The sequence below is a fragment of the Elgaria multicarinata genome, chromosome 3, assembly GCF_023053635.1.
Source record: "Elgaria multicarinata webbii isolate HBS135686 ecotype San Diego chromosome 3, rElgMul1.1.pri, whole genome shotgun sequence".
Taxonomy (NCBI): Eukaryota; Metazoa; Chordata; class Lepidosauria; order Squamata; family Anguidae; genus Elgaria; species Elgaria multicarinata.
Window position 1 is genome coordinate 163,508,276 of NC_086173.1, and position 21,866 is coordinate 163,530,141.

At 43.9% G+C, this 21,866-nt stretch overlaps 1 protein-coding gene and 1 pseudogene across 4 annotated transcripts; one reads left to right on the forward strand and one right to left on the reverse strand.

Moving 5' to 3' along the window:
* The window catches only part of LOC134396309 (zinc finger protein 850-like), an 82,200-nt pseudogene that overhangs the window by 43,408 nt on the left and 16,926 nt on the right, over positions 1–21,866 (forward strand).
* LOC134396324 (zinc finger protein ZFP2-like) lies at positions 6,964–19,879 on the reverse strand. 4 transcript variants are annotated; one of them, XM_063122783.1, is made up of 5 exons: positions 19,790–19,879; positions 15,120–15,286; positions 12,837–12,919; positions 12,471–12,588; positions 6,964–10,447 (listed from the first exon to the last, which is right to left on the reverse strand). In XM_063122783.1, exons 4-5 carry the CDS (start codon positions 12,502–12,504, stop codon positions 8,142–8,144), a joined length of 2,340 nt encoding a protein of 779 aa, XP_062978853.1. In that variant the 5' UTR covers positions 12,505–12,588; positions 12,837–12,919; positions 15,120–15,286; positions 19,790–19,879; the 3' UTR covers positions 6,964–8,141. The 4 variants fall into 4 exon arrangements, with proteins under 4 accessions (XP_062978853.1, XP_062978850.1, XP_062978852.1 ...); XM_063122780.1 differs by having other exon boundaries at positions 6,964–10,450; XM_063122782.1 differs by having other exon boundaries at positions 6,964–10,450; positions 15,120–15,238; positions 19,790–19,877.

Here is a 21,866-nt window from a genome sequence, read left to right on the forward strand (position 1 = left end):
ATAAGGTTCATAGCTTCCTGCTTAATTAAAACATATTTTTAAGGCTGCAATTGCTTTCACAATTAAGCTGATGCTGAAACCATGTCACAAGACAGACGGTTAGATAGATAGAGTGAGATATTTTTAAGGCAAGCTAACGAAAAAAAGGAAACAGATGGAGATGTATTTCCTGTACCTATTGCAATACCGATTTATGGTATTCAAGTCAGAGTGTGAGCCCCCCAGCGAGGACAGAAAGAGTAGTAACCACAAAGGAACAGATGTTCCAGGATTGCAATACCCATCTGCCACGACACAGGCTCTGAACACCAGACCCAGCAGCAGCTACTCCCTGCTCAAGCCAAGCACCACCGCTTGTTACGCCTGAGGCAAGGGATAAAACCCACCTTCCTCCAAACTATGTGGAGAAAGGGGTTTAAAATGGAGAATGGATTTTAATTTATATAATAATGCGCTGTGAGTTATATCTGCTGAGGTGAATGATTGTCAGAGTGGGTGCTGAATGTGTAAACTTAAGATGATAAACGCCAAACAGACACGTGGGACTTTTGTGGTAGTTTAAAAACAAAACAATCAAAATTTATTTTTAAAAGTTCATAAGCTTTGTTTCAAATAACAACATTTAAAAACCTTTTTGAAACCTTTCATACAATCCGGTCACTCATTCACATTCGCACTTTCCTTTTTCTCACACAATCACTCTTGAACTTTCTTTATTATCAGTATCGATTAATATACTTCCACTACGTGCACACCACACCCTAAAGACACCACTCACTACACTGATTCTCAAATTTCCCAGAACTTAAGTACCATAAACACAGAGAGCACTACAGACTCTAAGAGTACCTAAGAAGTCTCCCTGAAAAGAAGTCTCCTTTTTCAGCCTTTCTGAAAAGATCTCTCCATCCCCATAGTCCTTCCCTTATATATCATTCCTCCCCCATCCCAAGACATTCTAACTCCCCCCACTCAGGCCAACATTTTAAAAACCACAGACTTACAAACTGCAGACGTACATTTGGAATTGACTTGTGGGATGTAACGCCACACCATCTATGTATTGTTTTTCTAGTCTTAGAATTATCTGCACTTTGCACATGCATAAATGCTTTGCATCTCATTGGTTATTGTATTGGAGAGCTGTATTATGATTGGTAGGAAAGTTCTGCCATTGTGTCTGAGGGGAACTGACCCTATAAATATGTTAGCCTTTCCTGAAATTATTGGGCAGTTCCTCAGGTCTTCAAGGACTGTCACCTTGCAGTGTGCTGCTTGTAATAAACCTTCTAAAGAGAGAGAAATTGTGTCTTGAGAGTCTGTGACCGCCACTCAGCACATGCTCTGAACACCAGACCTCACGTCTGCCACCACTTCTTATGGGGCGATACAGGCTCTGAACAACAGACCTGGCCGAGGCTACTCCCTGCTCAAGCCAAACACCACTGCTTGATACGCCTGAGGCAAGGGATAAAGCCCACCTTCCTCCAAACTATGTGGAGAAAGGGGTTTAAAATGGAGAAGGATTTTAATATATAATAATGCGCTGTGAGTTATATCTGCTTAGGTGAATGATTGTCAGAGTGGGTGTTAAATGTGTAAACTTAAGATGATAAACGCCAAACAGACACATGGGATTTTTGTGGTAGTTTTAAAACAAACAATCAAAATTTATTTTTAAAAGTTCATAAGCTTTGTTTCAAATAACAACATTTAAAAACCTTTTTGAAATCTTCCGTACAATCCTGTCACTCTCACATTCGCGCTTTCCTTTCTCTCACACAATCACTCTTGAACTTTCTTTATTCTCAGTATTGATTAATATACTTCCTCTACGTGCACACCACACTCTAAAGACACCACTCACTACACTGACTCTCAAATTTCCCAGAACTTAAGTACCATAAATACAGAGAGCACTACAGACTCTAAGAGTACCTAACAAGTCTCCCTGGAAAGAACTAAGAACAAGAACTCTCAATCCCCTCAGTCCTTCCCTTATATATGACTCCTCCCCCTCCCAAGACATTCTAACTCCGCCCACTCAGGCCAACATTCTACAAACCAGACTTACACACGACAGACATACATTTGGAATTGACTTGTGGGGTGTAACGCCACACCCACCCTTTCGGGTCCCACAATAGGAGTATTATATGAGGAGAGTGTTGCGAGTTTGTCAAAGAGTAGGAGTACGTGTGAGGAGAGTTGTTTATTTGCAGAGTAAGAAGAGTTTGGTTTCTAGGGTTGGTGTGAAGAGAGTGAGGTGGTTGGTGTGTAGAGAGTTTAGATCAAGCAGGATTGAAAGTATTATATTTTGACTTAAAGCTTTTAAATAACGATAACTTATTGTTTTGTTAGGTACCAAATCATAGAATAGCAGAGTTGGAAGGGGCCTACAAGGCCATTGAGTCTAACCCCCTGCTCAATGCAGGAATCCACCCTAAAGCATCCCTGACAGATGGTTGTCCAGCTGCCTCTTGTAGGCCTCTAGTGTGGGAGAGCCCACAACCTCCCTAGGTAACTGGTTCCATTGTCGTACTGCTCTAACAGTCAGGAAGTTTTTCCTGATGTCCAGCCGGAATCTGGCTTCCTTTAATTTGAGCCCGTTATTCTGTGTCCTGCGCTCTGGGAGGATCAAGAAGAGATCCTGGCCCTCCTCTGTGTGACAACCTTTTAAGTATTTGAAGAGTGCTCTTATGTCTCCCCTCAGTCTTCTCTTCTCCAGGCTAAACATGCCCAATTCTTTCAGTCTCTCTTCATAAGGCTGTTTCCAGACCCCTGATCATCCTGGTTGCCTTCCTCTGAACACGTTCCAGCTCGTCTGCATCCTTCTTGAACTGTGGAGCCCAGAACTGGACGCAATACACTAGATGAGGCCTAACCAGGGCCATGTGTCAGCCTGGCATTAATTACCTGCCTTACAGTTATTAAACACCCACACCAGATTATACCCACAGTATGTTTACAGCAGATCCTATATTTAACCTGTTTCCCTCATAGCTACAGGAAAGGTTTTAATTGACCTTCTCGCAGGTTTTCAAGAGGTGGTGCTTGGCCTGAGAAGGGTTTGTGTGACAGGCCTGGCATCGCAGTCATCTTATGTTCCTACGCTGATTTTACTCCACAGAATGACCTGGGGAGGGAGGGAGAGAACCTTCCGGCTGCAGAGGTGAACGGGAAATGGAAGAGACAACTGTCTTCAGTCTATTTGGCTCAGAAGTGATGAAAGAGAATCACATGCCAGAGAAGCCTGCCAGCCTTCGTCCAGAGCAAGTGAAGGCCTCTAAAAACTCCCATCTTCATTTCCCTTGGGCCACATCAGAGGCTGAAGGGGTCTGTGACCATATAATAAATTTTGGCCGATTGAGACATATTCTTAGGAAAGGAAGGTGGTGGCTGGCTGCAGGGTGATGCTGTCCTCTGCAGTGGTCTTCGGTCACATTTGTCTAGTAAGCTGGTGCATGGGGGCTAAAGGGAACATGGGGGGCGGGGTGATAGGAAGGACAGAAGTAAAGCAGCAGCATCTGTCTGTCCACTGTTGGAAACAAAAATGTTGGCCTAGATGCCCATTCCTCCACCTCATCCAGAATTGGTTGATACACCTCCAAATACAGATTGGGGCCTTTGACAGTAAGCACCTCCATCTTGTCTGGATTCAGCTTCAGTTGGTTTTTCCCCACCTAGCCCATTACTGCCTCCAAGCATTCATTCAGAGAAGATACCCTACCCTTAGCTGACGCCATTGTCAAAGGCAGAGAGAAATACGTTTGGGTGTCATCAGCGTACAGATAGCACCCCGCCCCAGGCCTTCAGATGATCTCTCCCAGCGGTTTCATGTCGATGTTAAGCAGCATTGGAGATAGGGTTACGCCATACAACAGCTACTTTTTTGAGGAGCAAGTATCCCCACAGCATCACCATCTGGAACCTACCCAGGAGATAGGACCGGAACCACTGAAGCACAGTGCCCCCCGATTCCCAATCCCCTTAGGCATTCCAGAAGGAACCCTGGTTGATGGTATCGAAAGCCGCTGACAGATCCAGAAGTACTAGCAAGGACACACTCCCCATGTCAGACGTAGATCATCCACGAAGTCTACCATAGTGGTCTCAACTCCGAATCCTGCTCTGAAAACATTCTGAAATAGGTCTAGAAAATCTGTATCATCCAAAACTGCCTGGAGTTGGAAGGCAACTGGCCTCTCAATCACCTTGTCCAAAAACAGAAGGTTTGATACTGGTTTGTAGTCATTAAGGTCCAGGGATTATTTTTGTAGAAGCGGCCGTACTACTGCTTCTTTTAGACGTGTTGGAAAACTCCCCTCCCTGAGAGATGCAATAAGAATATGCTGTAGATGTAATCTAACTGCATCTCCTCCCTGGGTGACCAGCCAAGAAGGACAGGGATTGAGAGGGCAAGATATTCTTCTCACTTGTCCAATCAGCTTGTCCACGTCCTGTACCCATTTCTCGGTTTAAAAACACAAAGGAGACTTACAATTTTATTTTATTTTATATATTTTATTAAAACATTTGTATCCCACCCTAGGGCAGCATACAGATAAAAATTATGACAAATACACTTCATTTCTCTCCCAAACCTGGGCCGGTAGACCTGTTCTTCCCTACAGACAGTTCCCAAATCTTGAAACCGCTACCCGCCAGCAACACCAGGACACACAACAGAGACATGGAGATAGGGAACAAACCCAGATGCCAACTCTGCACCCTTATCTACTCAGGCAACACCGTCACAGGATATAGTGATGTCAGCCACAACAGCAGGGTTTATTCACTTGCCCATCTTCCAAGTGCTTTTAATTGCCTCAGTGCCAGTCTTTGTCGCTGATGAAATGACCCAATTATTTGAGATTGAGATGATTTGTCGAGAGACCAAGGAGTGGCGCTGAGAGAATTAAAGGACAAGAAACTTCAAGAATATCTATGAGTGATAAAGGAGGATTGATCCTTCACATGAGGGAGAAATGGGCTAGGAGAGCAACTTTAGTGAAGATCTAGGGATTGAACGGAGCCTCGAAAAATTAAGGAGGCAACGCTTATTAATGAGCCCAAACCAGAGATCATTGTGAAGGATGAGATGAAACAAGCCATGATTTTTATGAAGGCATCTTGATTGGCTGATGGTTCTTAGTCTTGCTTTCCCACACTGAGGTTGGGATAGTTCCTAATTTGTTCTGCCTCTGATTTGTGACTGAAGCTGCTGTTTTATACCAAAATTCTTCACCAGTGATTGAATCAGCAAATATGAATACAGCTTCCCTATAACTGCCAGGTTCCCATGGCCAACTCTGGAGAGACCTGAAAGAGCTTGGATTGCATTTATTTATTTATTTATTTAATTTCTATACCGCCCAATAGCCGGAGCTCTCTGGGCGGTTCACAAAAATTAAAACCAAAGTGTAAAACAACAGTATAAAACCATAATATAAAATACAATATAAAAGCTCAACCAGATAAAAACAGCAGCAATGCAAAATTACAAATTTAAAACACCAAGTTAAAATTTATTTATAGACTGCTGAAATGCTAGAATAAAAAGGTCTTCACCTGGCGTCTAAAAGCATAAAAGACTGTCTTTTTTGCTAAGTGTAAGCCGCTCTGAGAGCCTTTTTTGGCTGAGGAGCGGGGTATAAGTATGATTAAATAAATAAATATAATGTAGGTGCCAAGTGAACCTCCTTAGGGAGCTCATTCCACAGCCGGGGTGCCACAGCAGAGAAGGCCCTTCTCCTGGTAGGCAGCTGACTCACTTCCTTTGGCAGGGGCTCGCGGAGAAGGGCCCCTGAGGATGACCTAGAGTCCGGGCAGGTACATACGGGAGGAGGCGTTCCTTCAGATAGCCTGGCCCCAAGCCATTTAGGGCTTTAAATGTTAATACCAGCTCTTTGAATCGGGCCCGGACCTGGACTGGTAGCCAATGAAGCTGGAAAAGGACTGGCGTAATGTGGTCTCGTCGGCCAGTCCCTGTTAGTAATTGCACAAAACGAACTGGATAACATGTTCCCCTCTGTGGGATCATTCAGTATAGCACCAATAATCAAATGGTCTCTTAAGATCTCTTTATGATCATCCCAGAGTGCAGGACACAGAATACTGGGCTCAAGTTACAGGAAGCCAGATTCTGGCTTGACATGGGGAAAAACGTCTTGACTGTTACAGCAGTACGACAATGGAACCAGTTACCTAGGGAGGTTGTGGGCTCTCCCAAACTAGAGTCCTTCAAGAGGCAGCTGGACAGCCATCTGCCAGGTATGCTTTAAGGTAGATTCCTGCATTGAACAGGGGGCTGGATTTGATGGCCTTATAGGCCCCTTCTAATTCTACTATTCTATTATACTTATTGCTCTTTTTTATTATATAAAAATGAAGTCTGTGCGGAAAAAGAACACAAACTCAATATCTCGATAACAAGGCAGTCTAAAGGGTTTTATAAGCATGGTCGAGAGCGAAGGAGTAATGAACTGACTACGTTGCCACCTCTAACCAAATATAATATAGAAACATAAAACCTATGAGGAGGTGGAAGTCAAATCAGTTATTGCTTAAAACAGAGCACCGGTTGGAAGGAGACACAAACTAAGGAAATTTAGTAATGAGTCTTCAATGGTTGGACGTTTGATGACTTGGCATACTTTTAAAGCATGGACAAGAGATCAGTGTATTTCTTTAGTACCTTATTATAAAAACTTAAGGCAATGAGTGGGATACTTTAAATTTAATTTGATTACATTTATATCCTACTTTTCTCCATCAGGAAACTCAAGGTGGCTATCTGGGATTACCAGGTAATCTCCGCTCCAAGCGCTGAGCAGGCCCAGCCTTCCTTAAAAACATAAGCCTATGCGGCAGGGTCTTGCTATTTACTGTTTTACTCTGTACAGCACCATGTACATTGATGGTGCTATATAAATAAATAATAATAAATAATAAGACGACGGGTCCATCTAGTCCAACGTTCTGTTCCCACAGTGGCCAATCAGCTTCTGGTGGAAACGCACAAGCAGGACATGAGAGCAACAGCACTCACCCACCTATGTTCCCCAGCAACTGGTGCACGTAAGCATACTGCCTCTGTTACTGGTAGTAGCAGAGCCACCAGGACTAATAGCCATTCATAGCCTTCTCCTCCAAGAATTTGTCTACACCCCCCGCCGGCTTTTAAAGCCATTCAAATATGTGGCCATTACAATGCCTTGTGGTTGTAAACTCCATCCTTTCACTCTGCACCTTGTGAAGAAGCTCTTCCGTTTTTTCATCAGTCTTAGAAGAGGGGGAGAAAACTATTAGTGAAAGACATTTTGTTGATTACAAGATTTCTGCAGACATCTTCCTATAACGCCCTGAAGAAGGCCTTGAACTATTTTTGGACTTTTCAATCCAAGAATAAAAACTTCAGCATGTTGAGAACTCGTTTCTCCCTTCTTTTCACCTGAGTTGGATGCTCACCCCCTCCCTGCTTTCGCTCTGTGCTTGGCACCACAGCTCCCTGCATGGAAAGAGTAACTAGAAAGACACATAGCTGGATCCATGGGATCTACATGCCTTAATTAATTTAGCACTCCTAGAATATTACTATTACCATTAGCTGCTGCTGTTTAGAATGTTTACTGTTTACTTTTCAAAAATGTAAGCCAAGGATAGGAAACTGGATTCGTCCCGGGGGCTGGATTTTCTCTGAAGACATATACTGATATGGCTGGATGACATGGAAGGCAAGCAGCTTGTTCCGTTGTTTCAGCGAAACAACATAATCCAAGCTCAGTTCCCTTTCTCTGTGCAGAGAGAAGAATGGAGAAGAAAGTATGGATGTTATGAACTGTAGTGAAGTTTCTTACTATGAAGCTCTTTCCATTACATGGGTTTATATGGTATACCCTCCTCACGTGTGAGTTCTCTCATATTTAGTAAGGACTGACCTCACACTGAAGCTCTTTCCACAATCTATACGTTTTTATGCTTTCTCTACCGCATGACTTCTTTGATGGAAAGTTTGATGGAAAGTCTGACAGAAGCTCACACCACACTCCATGCATCCATGTGGCTTATCTCCTGTGTGAGTTCTTTGGTGGTCAGTAAGATTTGAGCTCTGACTGAAGCATTTTACACACACCATGCATTTATGTGGTTTCCCCCATGTGAGTTCTTTGATGGAGAGTAAGACTTGAGCCCTGACTGAAGCACTTTCCACACTCCATGCATTTATATGGTTTTTCCCCTGTGTGAGTTCTTTGATGGAGAGTAAGACTTGAGCTCTGACTGAAGTACTTTCCACACTCCATGCATTGATATGGTTTCTCCCCTGTGTGAGTTCTGTGATGGACAGTAAGAGGTCTACGATCACTGAAGCACTTTCCACACTCCATGCATTGATATGGTTTCTCCCCTGTGTGAGTTCTGTGATGGACAGTAAGAGCTCTACGATCACTGAAGGACTTTCCACACTCCATGCATTGATATGGTTTCTCCCCTGTGTGAATTCTGTGATGGATAGTAAGAGATCTACGAACACTGAAGCACTTTCCACACTCCATGCATTGATATGGTTTCTCCCCTGTGTGAATTCTGTGATGGACAGTAAGAGCTCTACGATCACTGAAGCACTTTCCACACTCCATGCATTCATATGGTTTCTCCCCTGTTTGAGTTCTTTTATGGATATTAAGTGTTCCTCTATCACTGAAGCTCTTTCCACACTCCATACATTTATATAGTTTCTCCCCTGTGTGAGTTCTTTGATGGACAGTAAATGCTCCACTATCACTGTAGCTTTTTTCACAATCCAAGCATTTATATGGTTTCACCCCTGTGTGAGTTCTTTGATGGTTAGTAAGATGTGAGCCCTGGCTGAAGGACTTTCCACACTCCCTGCATTTATATGGTTTCTCCCCTGTGTGAGTTCTGTGATGGACAGCAAGAGGTCTACTGTCACTGAAGCACTTTCCACACTCCATGCATTTATATGGTTTCTCCCCTGTGTGAGTTCTTTGATGGATAGTAAGATGTGAGCCCTGACTGAAGGACTTTCCACACTCCATGCATTTATATGGTTTCTCCCCTGTGTGAGTTCTTTGATGGATAGTAAGTGTTCCTCTAACACTGAAGTTCTTTCCACACTCCATACATTTATATGGTTTCTCCCCTGTGTGACTTTTTTCATGATTAGTAAGATGTGAGCTCTGACTGAAGCAGTTTCCACACTCCATACATTTATATGGTGTCTTCCCTGTGTGAGTTTTTTGATGTCTAGTAAGTGTTCCCCTATCACTGAAGCTCTTTACACACTCCAAGCATTTATATGGTTTCTCCCCGGTGTGAGTTCTTTGATGGACAGTAAGATAGGAGTTCCGAATGAAGCTTTTTCCACACACCATGCATTTATATGGTTTCTCCCCTGAATGAGTTCTTTTATGGACAGTAAGATGGGAGTACCAACGGAAGCACTTTCCACACTCCATGCATTCATATGGTTTCTCTCCTGTGTGAGTTCTTTGATGTTGAGTAAGCATTTGACACGTAATGAAGCTTTTTCCACACTCATGGCATTTACACAGTTTCTCCCCTGTGTGAGTTTTTTGATGGATACTAAGGCCTGAGCTCTGATTGAAGCTCTTTCCACACTCAAAGCATTGATATGGTTTCTCTCCTGTGTGAGTTCTGTGATGGATAGTAAGTGATCCATTAGTACTGAAGCTTTTTCCACACTCCATGCATTTATATGCTTTCTCCCCTGTGTGAGTTCTTCGATGTTGAGTAAGTATTTGACACGTACTGAAGCTTTTTCCACACTCATGGCATTGATATGGTTTCTCTCCTGTGTGAGTTCTTTGATGTTGAGTAAGTATTTGACACGTACTAAAGCTTTTTCCACACTCATGGCATTGATATGGTTTCTCTCCTGTGTGAGTTCTTTGATGTTGAGTAAGTATTTGACACGTACTGAAGCTTTTTCCACACTCATGGCATTGATATGGTTTCTCTCCTGTGTGAGTTCTGTGATGGACAGTAAGAGTTCTACTATAAGCGAAGCTCTTTCCACACTCCATGCATTTATACGGTTTCTCCCCTGTGTGAGTTTTTCGATGCATACTGAGGCCGGAGCTCTGACTGAAGCTTTTTCCACACTCAATGCATTTATACGGTTTCTCTGGTGTGTGAATTCTGTTTTGTCCATTCAAATCAGAATTACATTTGAATAGCTTTCCACACCCTGCACTCTTTTTTTCCTGATCTTGTGAGATCTGGAGTTCACGGATGGGAACACCTTGAGAAGCAGAGGATTTCTTCTTCCTATTTATTGTCAGGTTTCTCTGGTAGTGGTTTGGTCCCCTTTGATTCTCAAATAACTCTTTTCCCTCTCCATGCTGTGGAGTTCCTGATGACACCAGTGATGGCTCCTGATATTTCCCATTGACTTCGCCATCACCTACTTTGGGAGAAGAAAAGAAAAATAACTTCCTCTAAAAAGTTCAAGGAGAAAACCAAGGAACTCACCAGCATCACGGCCAATTAACTGCTTTGCTTATTGAGAATCTCCCAAGACCCTCCCCATTGCTCTCTGCGCCCCTCGCTAAAATCTTCTGTGCATGCTCCTGACTCCCACAAGAACAGTTCATTCCTTCCCAGCCTGTTTCATATGGAGTGTACTATAGTCTCAGATATGTGTATTGTTTTCTGCTTATGATCCAACTGGTTTAGCAATTCCCACAAGATTGCAGAATGAAAATGGGAGAAAACCAGAACTGCTGCAAGGCTAGGGTGAAGAGAGAAGGAACAAACGGGAGCTTTGGTGCTCTGGGGTTCCTATTTAAATTGCTGCAGTCAAAAGAGTAGATCATTTAGACCCAAGGGTGCTGGTGGACGAAGACCAACACCACATGGGCCTGCGAAGGTGTTCTCTACCGTCGGCTGTATTTCTCATCTCTTAGGAGTGTGTTGCTCCTAAGTGTAATGGTAAAGGCTGCACAATCCTGCTTGCCACAAAGGGATGGAGTGAAAGAGGCAGGACTATTTTAGCTTCCACCTATTACTTGAGCTCCTATGAAGAAAAGGAACTCTGGGGAAAGGAGATGTAGTAAAACATCTACTGAAAAAGCCCCAAGATAGTTCATCAGAAAAATTCACATCTTGATGCATCAGTCACTGAGCAGACCGAGTCATCAGGTTCTGCATTCTGCTGGAAGACGTGGCTGATGATGGAAGACTAGGTGAAAAATTCCCCAAGGAAACCCTTGAATTTCCAGCAAAGGAATAGTTCCGCCCCAAATCTGAAACGCTACCTACTAATCTCCCCTCTTCCTCAGAGTCCGGGACGAAAGAACCCTTTCCTTGTTCCAGCCGAGAAATAAGGTCCAATTTGGACATTTCTTTTAAAGGAGGAGGCATGCTGGTGACTACAAAATCTTAAGGCGTTCTAAGTGCTATTTATTTATTTGTGTCTTTATTCCAAATCTGGCAGGCCAAATTGGAGCCTCAAACACGCCTCTAGCTACTGAACTCCCAAGCCAGGCAGGGCTTTATAACTGGAAATCAACCATTTATAGGGGGCTTGGAAAGGAACTGGAAGACACAGGAGACAAGGAAGTATCAGCAAACTACGTTCACTTTACCTGGCCATCGTTAAGGGCCCAATGCTATTGAGGCAGCTGGCAGCCACTGACTTTGGAGTCAGCCCACTATCTCAATAGGATTGTGCCGATGCAGGGCAAGCGGTGTACGGAGGCTATCCTCTCCTCTGCCCTCCGGCAGCCCTGAATTCTTGGCGAGAAGCACGATTTTGCACTTCTAGCTGGGACTGCGTGGAAGGAAGAGAACGGGCCTGCAGACCAAATAGGAAGCCTCGTGAAGGGGCTTCCATGGTCCCGTCCCCTCCTCGCCCCCAGACACGCCCTCTTACTGAGAGTGGAAACTGGTGAGAACCACAGTGGTGGGAGGTAAGAGGAGCTCTGGCCCCGACCGCAGTCCCTGGAAACCAAAGAAACGTTTTGGCCCCCTAGACAGGGTCTAGTGGTTCCAGGGGTCTGGTTTCCTGGTCCCTCAGGCAAGCACCCATTCTGGCACACGGATACGGGGCACTCAAATCCGTGGCGTTGGCGAAGTTCTAGAAAGGGTTCACCAAGGTTTCCAAGATGAAGGTGCTCATTCTAGGACGAGTCATGTAAAGTTGTTAATGTCATTGTAAGGGCAGTGATGCCATAAAATATACAATATAATATTCTTAAGAAAGCTGTACTGTGCTTGTTTTTCCCTCTTGTTTCTAGTTGTTGTTTTAATCCCTCCCTCCAATAATCGTCTTCTTGGGCGTTCATGATGCTTCTTAAACCCGCTGCAAAATCTCCCGGTCTCCGCTAGCCAGATCCTGCTAACTGGTCCCCCGCCCTCCCAGAGGGAAATGGCCAATAGGAATTCATCCCATCTCCATCTGTTAGCCCAGGCAAAAGCATCCATACCCAGAGAGTCCGCACTCCCAGAGTCCTCCAGCATGACGTCAAGCTCTTTGTCCTGGATGCAGGAGTCCCAATCGCCTCCAGTGAAATGCACAACCACCGCCTCAAAGGCCACCACCTGCTGAAAGAAAACAACCGTCTCCGCTTAGAAATAGCTTCCCTCACCGGGGTTCCCAGTTTAAAAAGGGACGTAAAAACTAGATTCTTTGGTGTGTGTTTTTATTTCATTTTATTTTTTTCAGGATTCACGATTTCACGAGCGAAGCAGAGTTCCCATTGTTACCATAAAGGAAAGACTCCCCCCTTCAACACAGAGCCCCCCCCCCACCGGGTGGCCTCTTCGTCACTCCCCAATTGCCCCTCCTTTACCTCAGCAGCCTGCAGGAGACCTCTTTCTACTCCACCTCAAAGAACAGACGAAGCAGAGTGTGACTCTGCTGCCATTGCACTGCCTGTCCAGGAAACAAAGAAGGCATAAGCTAAGCATCCCTTTTGGGCCCATCGGGGAATTTCACAAACCGCTGTGAGCATCACCACGAAATGCCACAACAGTGGATAGCTGATTTGGCATCTACCCATTGCAGCTACAGACCTTAGGCTAGGTCTTGTTCAGCAACAATGTTTTGTGTGTATTTACTGCACACTGCAATGCCTTTTTATTAGGAGACTGTGTAATTTGGCTAGTTGCTGCTGGCGCAGTACACCTAATGAGTCTTTTAAACATATTTTTTGGCAGAGTGCAAGAGGTTCTTACGCAGGCAAATTCTGTATTGAAAGAGTCTTTAATATTCACAGATGTAAATGTAACAAACAGTCAGCGTAAATGGATTTTCTTCACCCGTTTGAGAGCTAAAAGTCTGATATTACAAGGATAAACACTCACGTCCTACAATACAACGGATTGAGGACCTTTCAAAGTTCTCAGTATTTGAACGGGTGGCATATTGGCGCCACCTTCACATGGATGCTTATTTGGATATTTGGTCCACTTTTGTTGAAGCTTATGTATAACTGCTAACAAGTAATATGCATTTCATACAAATCCATGTACATATATTAAAACTGTGGGGGGGGAAGCATTGCTCTCGTGGGCACCATGTCCTTCTCGGGTGCCATTGGAGGGCGTTGCATTGGGGAACCCTACGGTTCTTGGCCTCCTGCACTGTAATCGGAGTGAAACGAGGCCTGAGGGCAGCTGACAAGTGATGCTATTCCAGCGCCTGCGGGGGAAGAAAGACAGGGGACGGATAGGAAGACTTCCACCCTTTACGCACTTCAGGCTTTCATGGCTTTCATTATTAGGAACTGCCTCAAGCTTTCGGGGGGGGGAGAGAACAGACCACAGCAAGTACACAGTATTTCACTTCCCCCTGCTATTGTGTTTCATTGGTCACCTCGAGGTGCCCTATTTAGAAAGAGCCTGTTGTTGACGTCCTAAATAACTTTCTGACTTCCTCCCCCAATTTCTTCTAGACTATGCCTGGATTAGTTTTTACCAACTCCCTAAATTCCTATTAGAAGGGACTCAAACAAACATCCCTGTAAAGCGATTTCCACAACTGGGGAGGGCCAGGATCTCTTCTCAATCCTCCCAGAGTGCAGGACACGGAATAAAGGGCTCAAGTTAAAGGAAGCCAGATTCCAGCTGGATATCAGGAAAAACTTCCTGACTGTTAGAGCAGTACGACAATGGAACCAGTTACCTAGGGAGGTTGTGGGCTCTCCCACACTAGAGGCCTTCAAGAGGCAGCTGGACAACCATCTGTCAGGGATGCTTTAGGGTGGATTCCTGCATTGAGCAGGGGGTTGGACTCGATGGCCTGTAGGCCCCTTCCAACTCTGTTATTCTAGGATTCAAAGAAGGCCCAGAGATGGGATAGAATGCACACTGAAGGATTTCACAACATGTAATACTACATTTGTCCTGCAAGAAATTATATATAGGAAAAACAACAAGGAATCTTAAAATCAGAATAGGAGAACATATTATTATTATTATTTATTATTATTTATTTATATAGCACCATCAATGCACATGGTGCTGTACAGAGTAAAACAGTAAATAGCAAGGCCCTGCCGCATAGGCTTACATTCTAATAAAATCATAATGAAACAATAAGGAGGAGAAGAGAATGCAAACAGGCACAGGGTAGGGTAAAACTAACAGTATAACTAACAGTCTAAAGTCTGAGCAACATCAAGTTTTAAAAGCTTTAGGAAAAAGAAACGTTTTTAGCTGAGCTTTAAAAGCTGCGGTTGAAGTTGTAGATCTCAAATGTTCTGGGAGAGCGTTCCAGGCGTAAGGGGCAGCAGAAGAGAATGGACGAAGCTGAGCAAGGGAAGTAGAGACCCTTGGGCAGGTGAGAAACATGGCATCAGAGGAGCGGTTTAATATTAGCAATATTAAACGCGAAATTGTGGGAGCACCCCTAGTACAACACTGGAAAGATAAACCTCATAAAGATAAAAGATCTCTCATTTGGGGCAAAAGAAACAGTTAAGAAAAAGACTGATACAATCCTTTTGGAGGAAGGCAAAATGGATTCTCAGACTAAATGCAGTTACTCCCTTCAGCCATAATGAGTCTCTTGATCTTAGGGCACTAATTTGAAAAACAGCTGTTTCCAAATCTCTTTCTGTGGGTTTAAATACCTGGCGTCTTTTTCTGTAATTAGCGAAGCACAGCAGACCGTGGGTCCAAAAGAGAATTGATAGCTCTGGCTTGTTTGGCTTCCTTCTTGGGGTTCCTTCCTTTTTTGGCTTTCGTTAATCTAGAAAAACCAGCAGCAGCAAGAAAAGAGATAATAATAATGGCAACCCTGTAAAAACAAAATTAGAAGAATTTTTTGGAGAAAGATTGACCATTATCAGTAATTCTTACAAAATCTACATCATGCCAATTATATGTTACAAATTGGAGAGGAAGGTCTATTGGTCTGTATAAATATTTTACTAAAGCATAAAATTAGTTCTGGCCACAGCTTTAGATATATTTACTGCTGTCCCTTATACCTGGCTTATCAGAGTTGACTTTATTATTTTCCACTCCTTTGTTTCTTTATAGTAACGAGGCAGTATAGGACACAGAAATATAACTGGAGGCTTGCTGAATGAGTCCATCTTAGATGATATCTGATGGATATACAAAGTTACTTCATATAAAGCAATGTTATTTTAGCAGGAATTAATTTTAAAGCTGGAAATATAAGAAGTTACTTCATATTAAGCAATGTTATTTTAGCAGGAATTCATTTGAAAGCTTGACTGGTTATGTTTTGTCTTATGGACTTTCTAAAATTTTGATTATGATTTCTTTTAATATTTTTACATAAAACATTCTGGGAGACTTGCCAGTGAAGAGCTGGGGATGACAAGTACATTAAAGAAATAGTATGTGATAATGATGATTTAAGAAATAATAACACTTGATGAGCAATGTTTACTGTGTTTTATAATACTTATCCCATACTGAAAAACAGATCTGTATGTATTTGGGTTACTTTTTCTTTGGGATTTTTAGAAACCTAATTTGTCCCAAAATGATCATGGTGATAGAAATGTGGTGTTCCCATTAAATAAGTGCAAGCATTTCTATGTTTGGCTCTGACATACTTTTAGAATTATGTGATTCATGTGTATCAACATCTAGGACAATTGTAAATACAAAGTGCCACAGTAGAAAATGTAAGCTGTTGATAATTTTTAAATTATTATTAAATAAGAAGTATGGCAAGGTTCATAAATCCTTAGATTAATCTTCATTTTTAGTACAGTGATCTTTTTATTTCCTATACTAGAGTGACCAGAGTTACAAGAGGGCAGGGCACCTGCAGCTTTAACTGTTGTGATAAAAAGGAAATTTCACCAGGTTCTCCATATATACAAATGGCACCTGCTTAAATTCCCTTTTCAATACAACTGTTAAAGATACAGGAGCCCTGTCCTCCTTTTCATAGGGTCACCCTACCTTATAGCACAGTCCTAAGCATATATACACTCAGAAGTAAGTTCCTGTGTTCGATAGGACTTACTTCCAAGAAGATGTGCATAGGATGCAGCCCTTTTTTTCCCCTTTATAGTTAGTTCTGAGGTGGGATGACACACCTTAAAAATTGGATATAGGGTTGTACAATAATCTCAGAAAAGCTCAGTTTTGGGAGTAGGCTGTCTCACTCACTTATTTCAAATGTAAATGTTCTTTTACACTTAACGTCTGATATTCCAGTACAAAAATGTGTTGGTGTATGGCCTAATTTTGCTGAGTACTTTTCTGTTGAAGGAAATGGATGAATCAGTAGCTAAACACTGTGGTGGAACCCGAAAGGGCGGGTCCCCGTGGTTGGCTGAGTGGCGGTCACAGACTCTCAAGACACAATTTCTCTCTCTTTAGAAGGTTTATTATGAGCAGCCTGCAGTGCTGCAAGGTGACAGTCCTTGAAGACCTGAGGAACTGTCCAATAATTTCAGGAAAGGCTAACATATTTATAGGGTCAGTTCCCCTCAGACACAATGGCAGAACTTTCCTACCAATCATAATGCAGTTCTGTAATGCAATAACCAATGAGAAGCAAAGCATTTAGGCATGTACAGAGTTTAAGTACTTCTCTGACTAGAATACCATACATATATGGGTACTGCAACAGTTACAGGAAATACATCTCCATCTGTTTCGTTTTATCGGTTATCTTGCCTTGCAGACATCTTACTCCACCCTCCAACTGCCAGTGCTGACACCGACTTGTGACATGGCATTTATGCATGTGCAAAGTGCAGATAATTCTAAGACTAGAAAAACAATATGTAGATGGGTATTGCAATCCTGGAACATCTGTTCCTTTGTGGTTACTACTCTTCCTGTCCTCGCTGGGAGGCTCACACTCTGACTAATGTGTCAACGCTTCTTGTTGGTTGAGCAAGTGTTGCTCAATCTATTTTCAGCTACAGTTTGCATCAAATTGCTATAGAACTTAATTTCTAATGGAAAGGGCTCACATCAAAACAGGGCGGGCACAGACAAAACAGCCCAATCACACATTTCTTCGACAACACGTAGTTTTTCAGATCTTCAGTTTGCCCCTTTTATTCTATATTTATATTCAGCTTTCACATTTGTCATTCTACCTAGAAGTCAATAAATCTAATTGTTAGGAAAGGGGCTGTGGAAGGACCATTCCATTTTCTTTCTTTCTACATTTAGTTTTGTATATAGATCAAATCATGAAATGAAGGAATCAGTCACAGTACTTCCCCCCTCCACATACCAAAAATGGAAAATGGTTGAAAATAGTACATTGTATTTGCCTCTAATATTGTGATATTTACATGCAATGCTTTATTTTTCTCAAATTAAAAAAACACACCTCAACCACATATAATCATCTTAATACCCAGCTGCAAGCACTGAGATGTATTAGACACATGGCAGCCTTGTGTTTGCATGCACATAGTCCCCGAGAATTAAAACCAATGTTTAATTTTTGTGAACCGCCCAGAGAGCTCCGGCTATTGGGAAGTATAGAAATGTAATAAGTAAATAAATAAATAAAATAAAGGCCGCAGTTCTGTCGAGGAAATGAGCGGGGGGCTGTTTTGTGTAAGCCCCTTCCATTAGAAATTAAATCTTCTGTAGCAATTTGATCCAAGCTGTAACTGAAAATACATTGAGTAACTCTTGCTCAACCAACGAGAAGCGTTGACACATTAGTCAAGAGTGTGAGCCTCTCGGAGAGGACAGGAACGGTGAGACCACAAAGGAACAGACGCTCCAGGATTGCAATACCCATCAATGTCTTGTTTTTCCTATCCTTAGAACGCTGCACATGCATATCAATCCTTGCCTATCATTGGTTGAAAAGCTGATCTATTACTGTATTATGATCGGTGAATTGTATGAGGAAGTTCTGCCGATGGTACGTTAGCTTTGCCTGAAACTAGTGGGCAGCCCTTCAGATCTAGGCGTTGCCACCTTGCAGCACTGCAGGCTGCTCGTAATAAACTTTTTCTAAAATGAGAGAAACCGCGTCTTAGAGGTTTTGGCTGCCACTCAACGAATCCCAATTAGAAGGAACCTGCCTTTTCAGGGTTCCTCCACAAGTTCTATGCACACTTGCTTGGGAGAAAATCTCAATGGGTCCTAATTCTCAATAGGCATACAGAGAACATAAGAAGTGCCCTGCTGGATCAGACCAAGGGTCCATCTAGTCCAGCACTCTGTTCACACACTGGCTAACCAGCCATCGGCCACGGATGAACAAGCAGGACATGACGCAACAGTGCATACACACACACGCACCACCCATGTTCCCCAGCAACTGGTGCAGACAGGCTTGTTTTGAATGCTGGAGATAGCACACCACCATCAGGGCTAGTAGCCATGGATAGCCTTAGCCTCCAGGAATTTATCCAACCCCCCTTTCAAAGCCATCCAGATTGGTGGCCATCACTACATCTTGTGGTAGTGAGTTCCATAATTTAACTATGCGCTGGGTGAAGAAGTTCTTCCTTTTATTTGTCCTGGATCTCCCACCAATCAGTTTCATGGGATGACCCCTTTGGGTTCTAGTATTTTGAGAGAGGGAGGAAAATGTCTCCCTATCCACATTCTCCACACCATGCATCATTTTGTACCCGTCTATCCTGTCTCCCCTCAACCTCCTTTTCTCCAAGCTAAACAACCCCAGTTGTTGTAACCTTCCCTCGTAGGGGAGATGCTCCAGCCCCTTAATCATTTTAATGGTTCTTTCCTGCACTTTCCCCAGCTCTATAATATCCTTTTTTAGATGTGGAGACCAGAATTGTACGCAGTACTCCAAGTGTGGGCGCACCATAGATTGGTGTAAGGGCTTGTTTACAAAGGGCTGCTCGGTAAACAAACAAACTAACTAAAACCAGAGGGAAGGATAACAAAGGGCCGGTAGACAACACGGAGAAACAGCACCCTGGTTGCAAGCAGTAGTTGACATCCATAGGGGCTCTATAGGGAAGCCTTCCTCCCTCCCCACCCCACTCCTTGGCGGCGGCCACAGGAGGGGCAGGTGGAAAAGCCCCCACGGAGTCCGCCCCAAACACGCCTTTCCTAAGGTCCTGCGACGGGAGCCTGCGAGGCGAGGGGGGCTTCTCTGGGGCTCCGGGAAAGGGCCCCCCGCCCCCCTTTCTCGCGACCCCCACAGAGCCCTAGAAAGGGCCACTTTGGGGCAGACTCCATCCAGGCTTGTCCCGTCCCCCTCCGCTCTCACGGAAGCCGCCCATAAGTGGAAGGAAAAAGGGCTTCCCTGTGGAGCCCCGGGGCTCCTCTGCTGCCTCCCTCTCCGGGCTCCCCTTACCTCTGCGCTGCGGCTCCTGGGCGGCTGGAGCTCCGAGACAGGCGGTGCCAGCGAGCCACGTGGCAGCAGAGAGCCCCGGACCAGCTCCTGGGGCTGGAAGGAAGGAAGGAAGGGGCGGCGTCACTGGGAGGGCGGAGCCCGCAGGCCCCCAGACCCGCCTCCCCCGCAGGACTACTGCTCCCAGCATGCGCCCTGGCAGGCTTGCGTCCCCCTCCTCCGGTCTCAAAAGCGGGGATTGCGCCCATTGCAATTTCATCGATTTTTAAAAAAACACCCAGGTATTAAAAATAATAATAATATCAAAAGGTCCCAGTCACTAATAGATTTACAAAGCTGAACGTTTTGGGCTACAAAAATCAATACCCTGAAACCCCTCCCAAGCCAGACAACATAAAATTGGTATTGAAGAATAAATATTCATTGCTCAAGCAGAGTAAGACAGCAGCATGCTTTCATTATGATAAGGCAGGTCACAAACATTCCCAAATACAAGCACGTTATAACACCTCTGTCCGTGACCTCATCCTCTGTTCTGGATCTGCTCATGCCACTCCTCCTCGAGAGGAGTGCTTTCCAATGCAACCAGGTTTGCTATTGACTTCAGAAACACCTTCATGGAGGTAGCCCTTCTTCTAATCCCGGGAGCTTTTCACATCCCATAATTCATTAAGACACTTGTGGCAACCTTCTTTGCCCCATCTCCAAGGAAACTTCCCAGCACTCACCGTTCTATCACAACACAAACAGAACTAAGCAGTTCTACAAAGGACAATAGATTCGTATCAATTTCACAGACTATGAGGAATATTCCATTACAGCCGCGTGGGATTTGAGCCTGGATCTCTTTGGTCTAATAAGACTCAAAGCGCTATACCACACCAGATCCTATAATGGCCAACCTTACAGGGTTGGAAACCTGCCAGCCTTCGTCCAGAGCAAGTGAGGGCCTCTAGAAACTCCCATCTTCATTTCCCATGAATGTCTCTGGGCCACATGAGAGACTGAAGGGGTCTGTGACCATATAATAAATTTTGATCGATTGAGAATTATTCTTAGGAAAGGAAGGTAGTGGGTGGCTGTAGGCTGATGCCGTCCTCTGCAGTGGTCATTTAAAAGGTGAGAGAAAATGCCTAAAAATTTACCCCATTTTAGTAATCAATTGAATATCAAATTACTTGCCAGTAAAAATCCACCTTGTGCTGAGCTAATCTTGAAAGAAACGTAAGGGAGTAACGAAGAGTCTAATAAGAAGGAGCAACAATATAGATGTTATGTAGTGAAAGCAACTGTGTAAGTGAAGTCGTGTAATCGTTAATGAGATAAGATTTAAGTGGTCCAAAGTGAGGGCATGTACATGGCTAACAATTAAAGAGCTGATGTCATTCAGAATTGTAACAAGAAAAAAGTGAGTACATTAAATCACTAAGGGAATGAACAGGTAATATTCAAATTGTAAAACATGTAAAAGATAACAAATTGTACCATATGAAAATAGCCATAATAACCTCAATTAGAATACGTAAATATTCCACTCCCAGAGCAACTATATTGATACTAGCTGTACGCGGCATAACATACGCCATTGTAGCATATCTTAAAGTTTATGAATTAAATATCATCGCTCATGCTCCAGACCGTGGCACTGCCCCCTTCGTGGGGGGTGGAGCGAGGGGGCAGGGAGGTCAGGGGGAGGGGGAGCAGTGTCCCCCTCTCCCCAGGTTTCCTGTCAACCTTGGGCTCACATGAGATTGGGCCGGGGCCTGGGCTCGCAGCAGGCAAGCAGCCTTCCACCTGGCCGGCCACCAAGGCCCTCAGCCGTGCCTCGCTCATGCTCCGGACTGTGGAACTGCCCCCTTTGTGGGGGGGGGAGCGAAGAGGCAGAAAGGGGGATAAGATTACCTTGGAAAGCCCTGAGGAGTTGGGCGTGGGGCTTAGCAGCTTGTATCAGCTGACATTACACGTTGTTACTGTTGCTTAGCAACCTGTATCAGCTGAAGCCTGTACGGAAACATTCCTAAACGTTTTATATATATACATGTGGTGGTTTACACCCATACTGGATACGCAACGAGGAGAG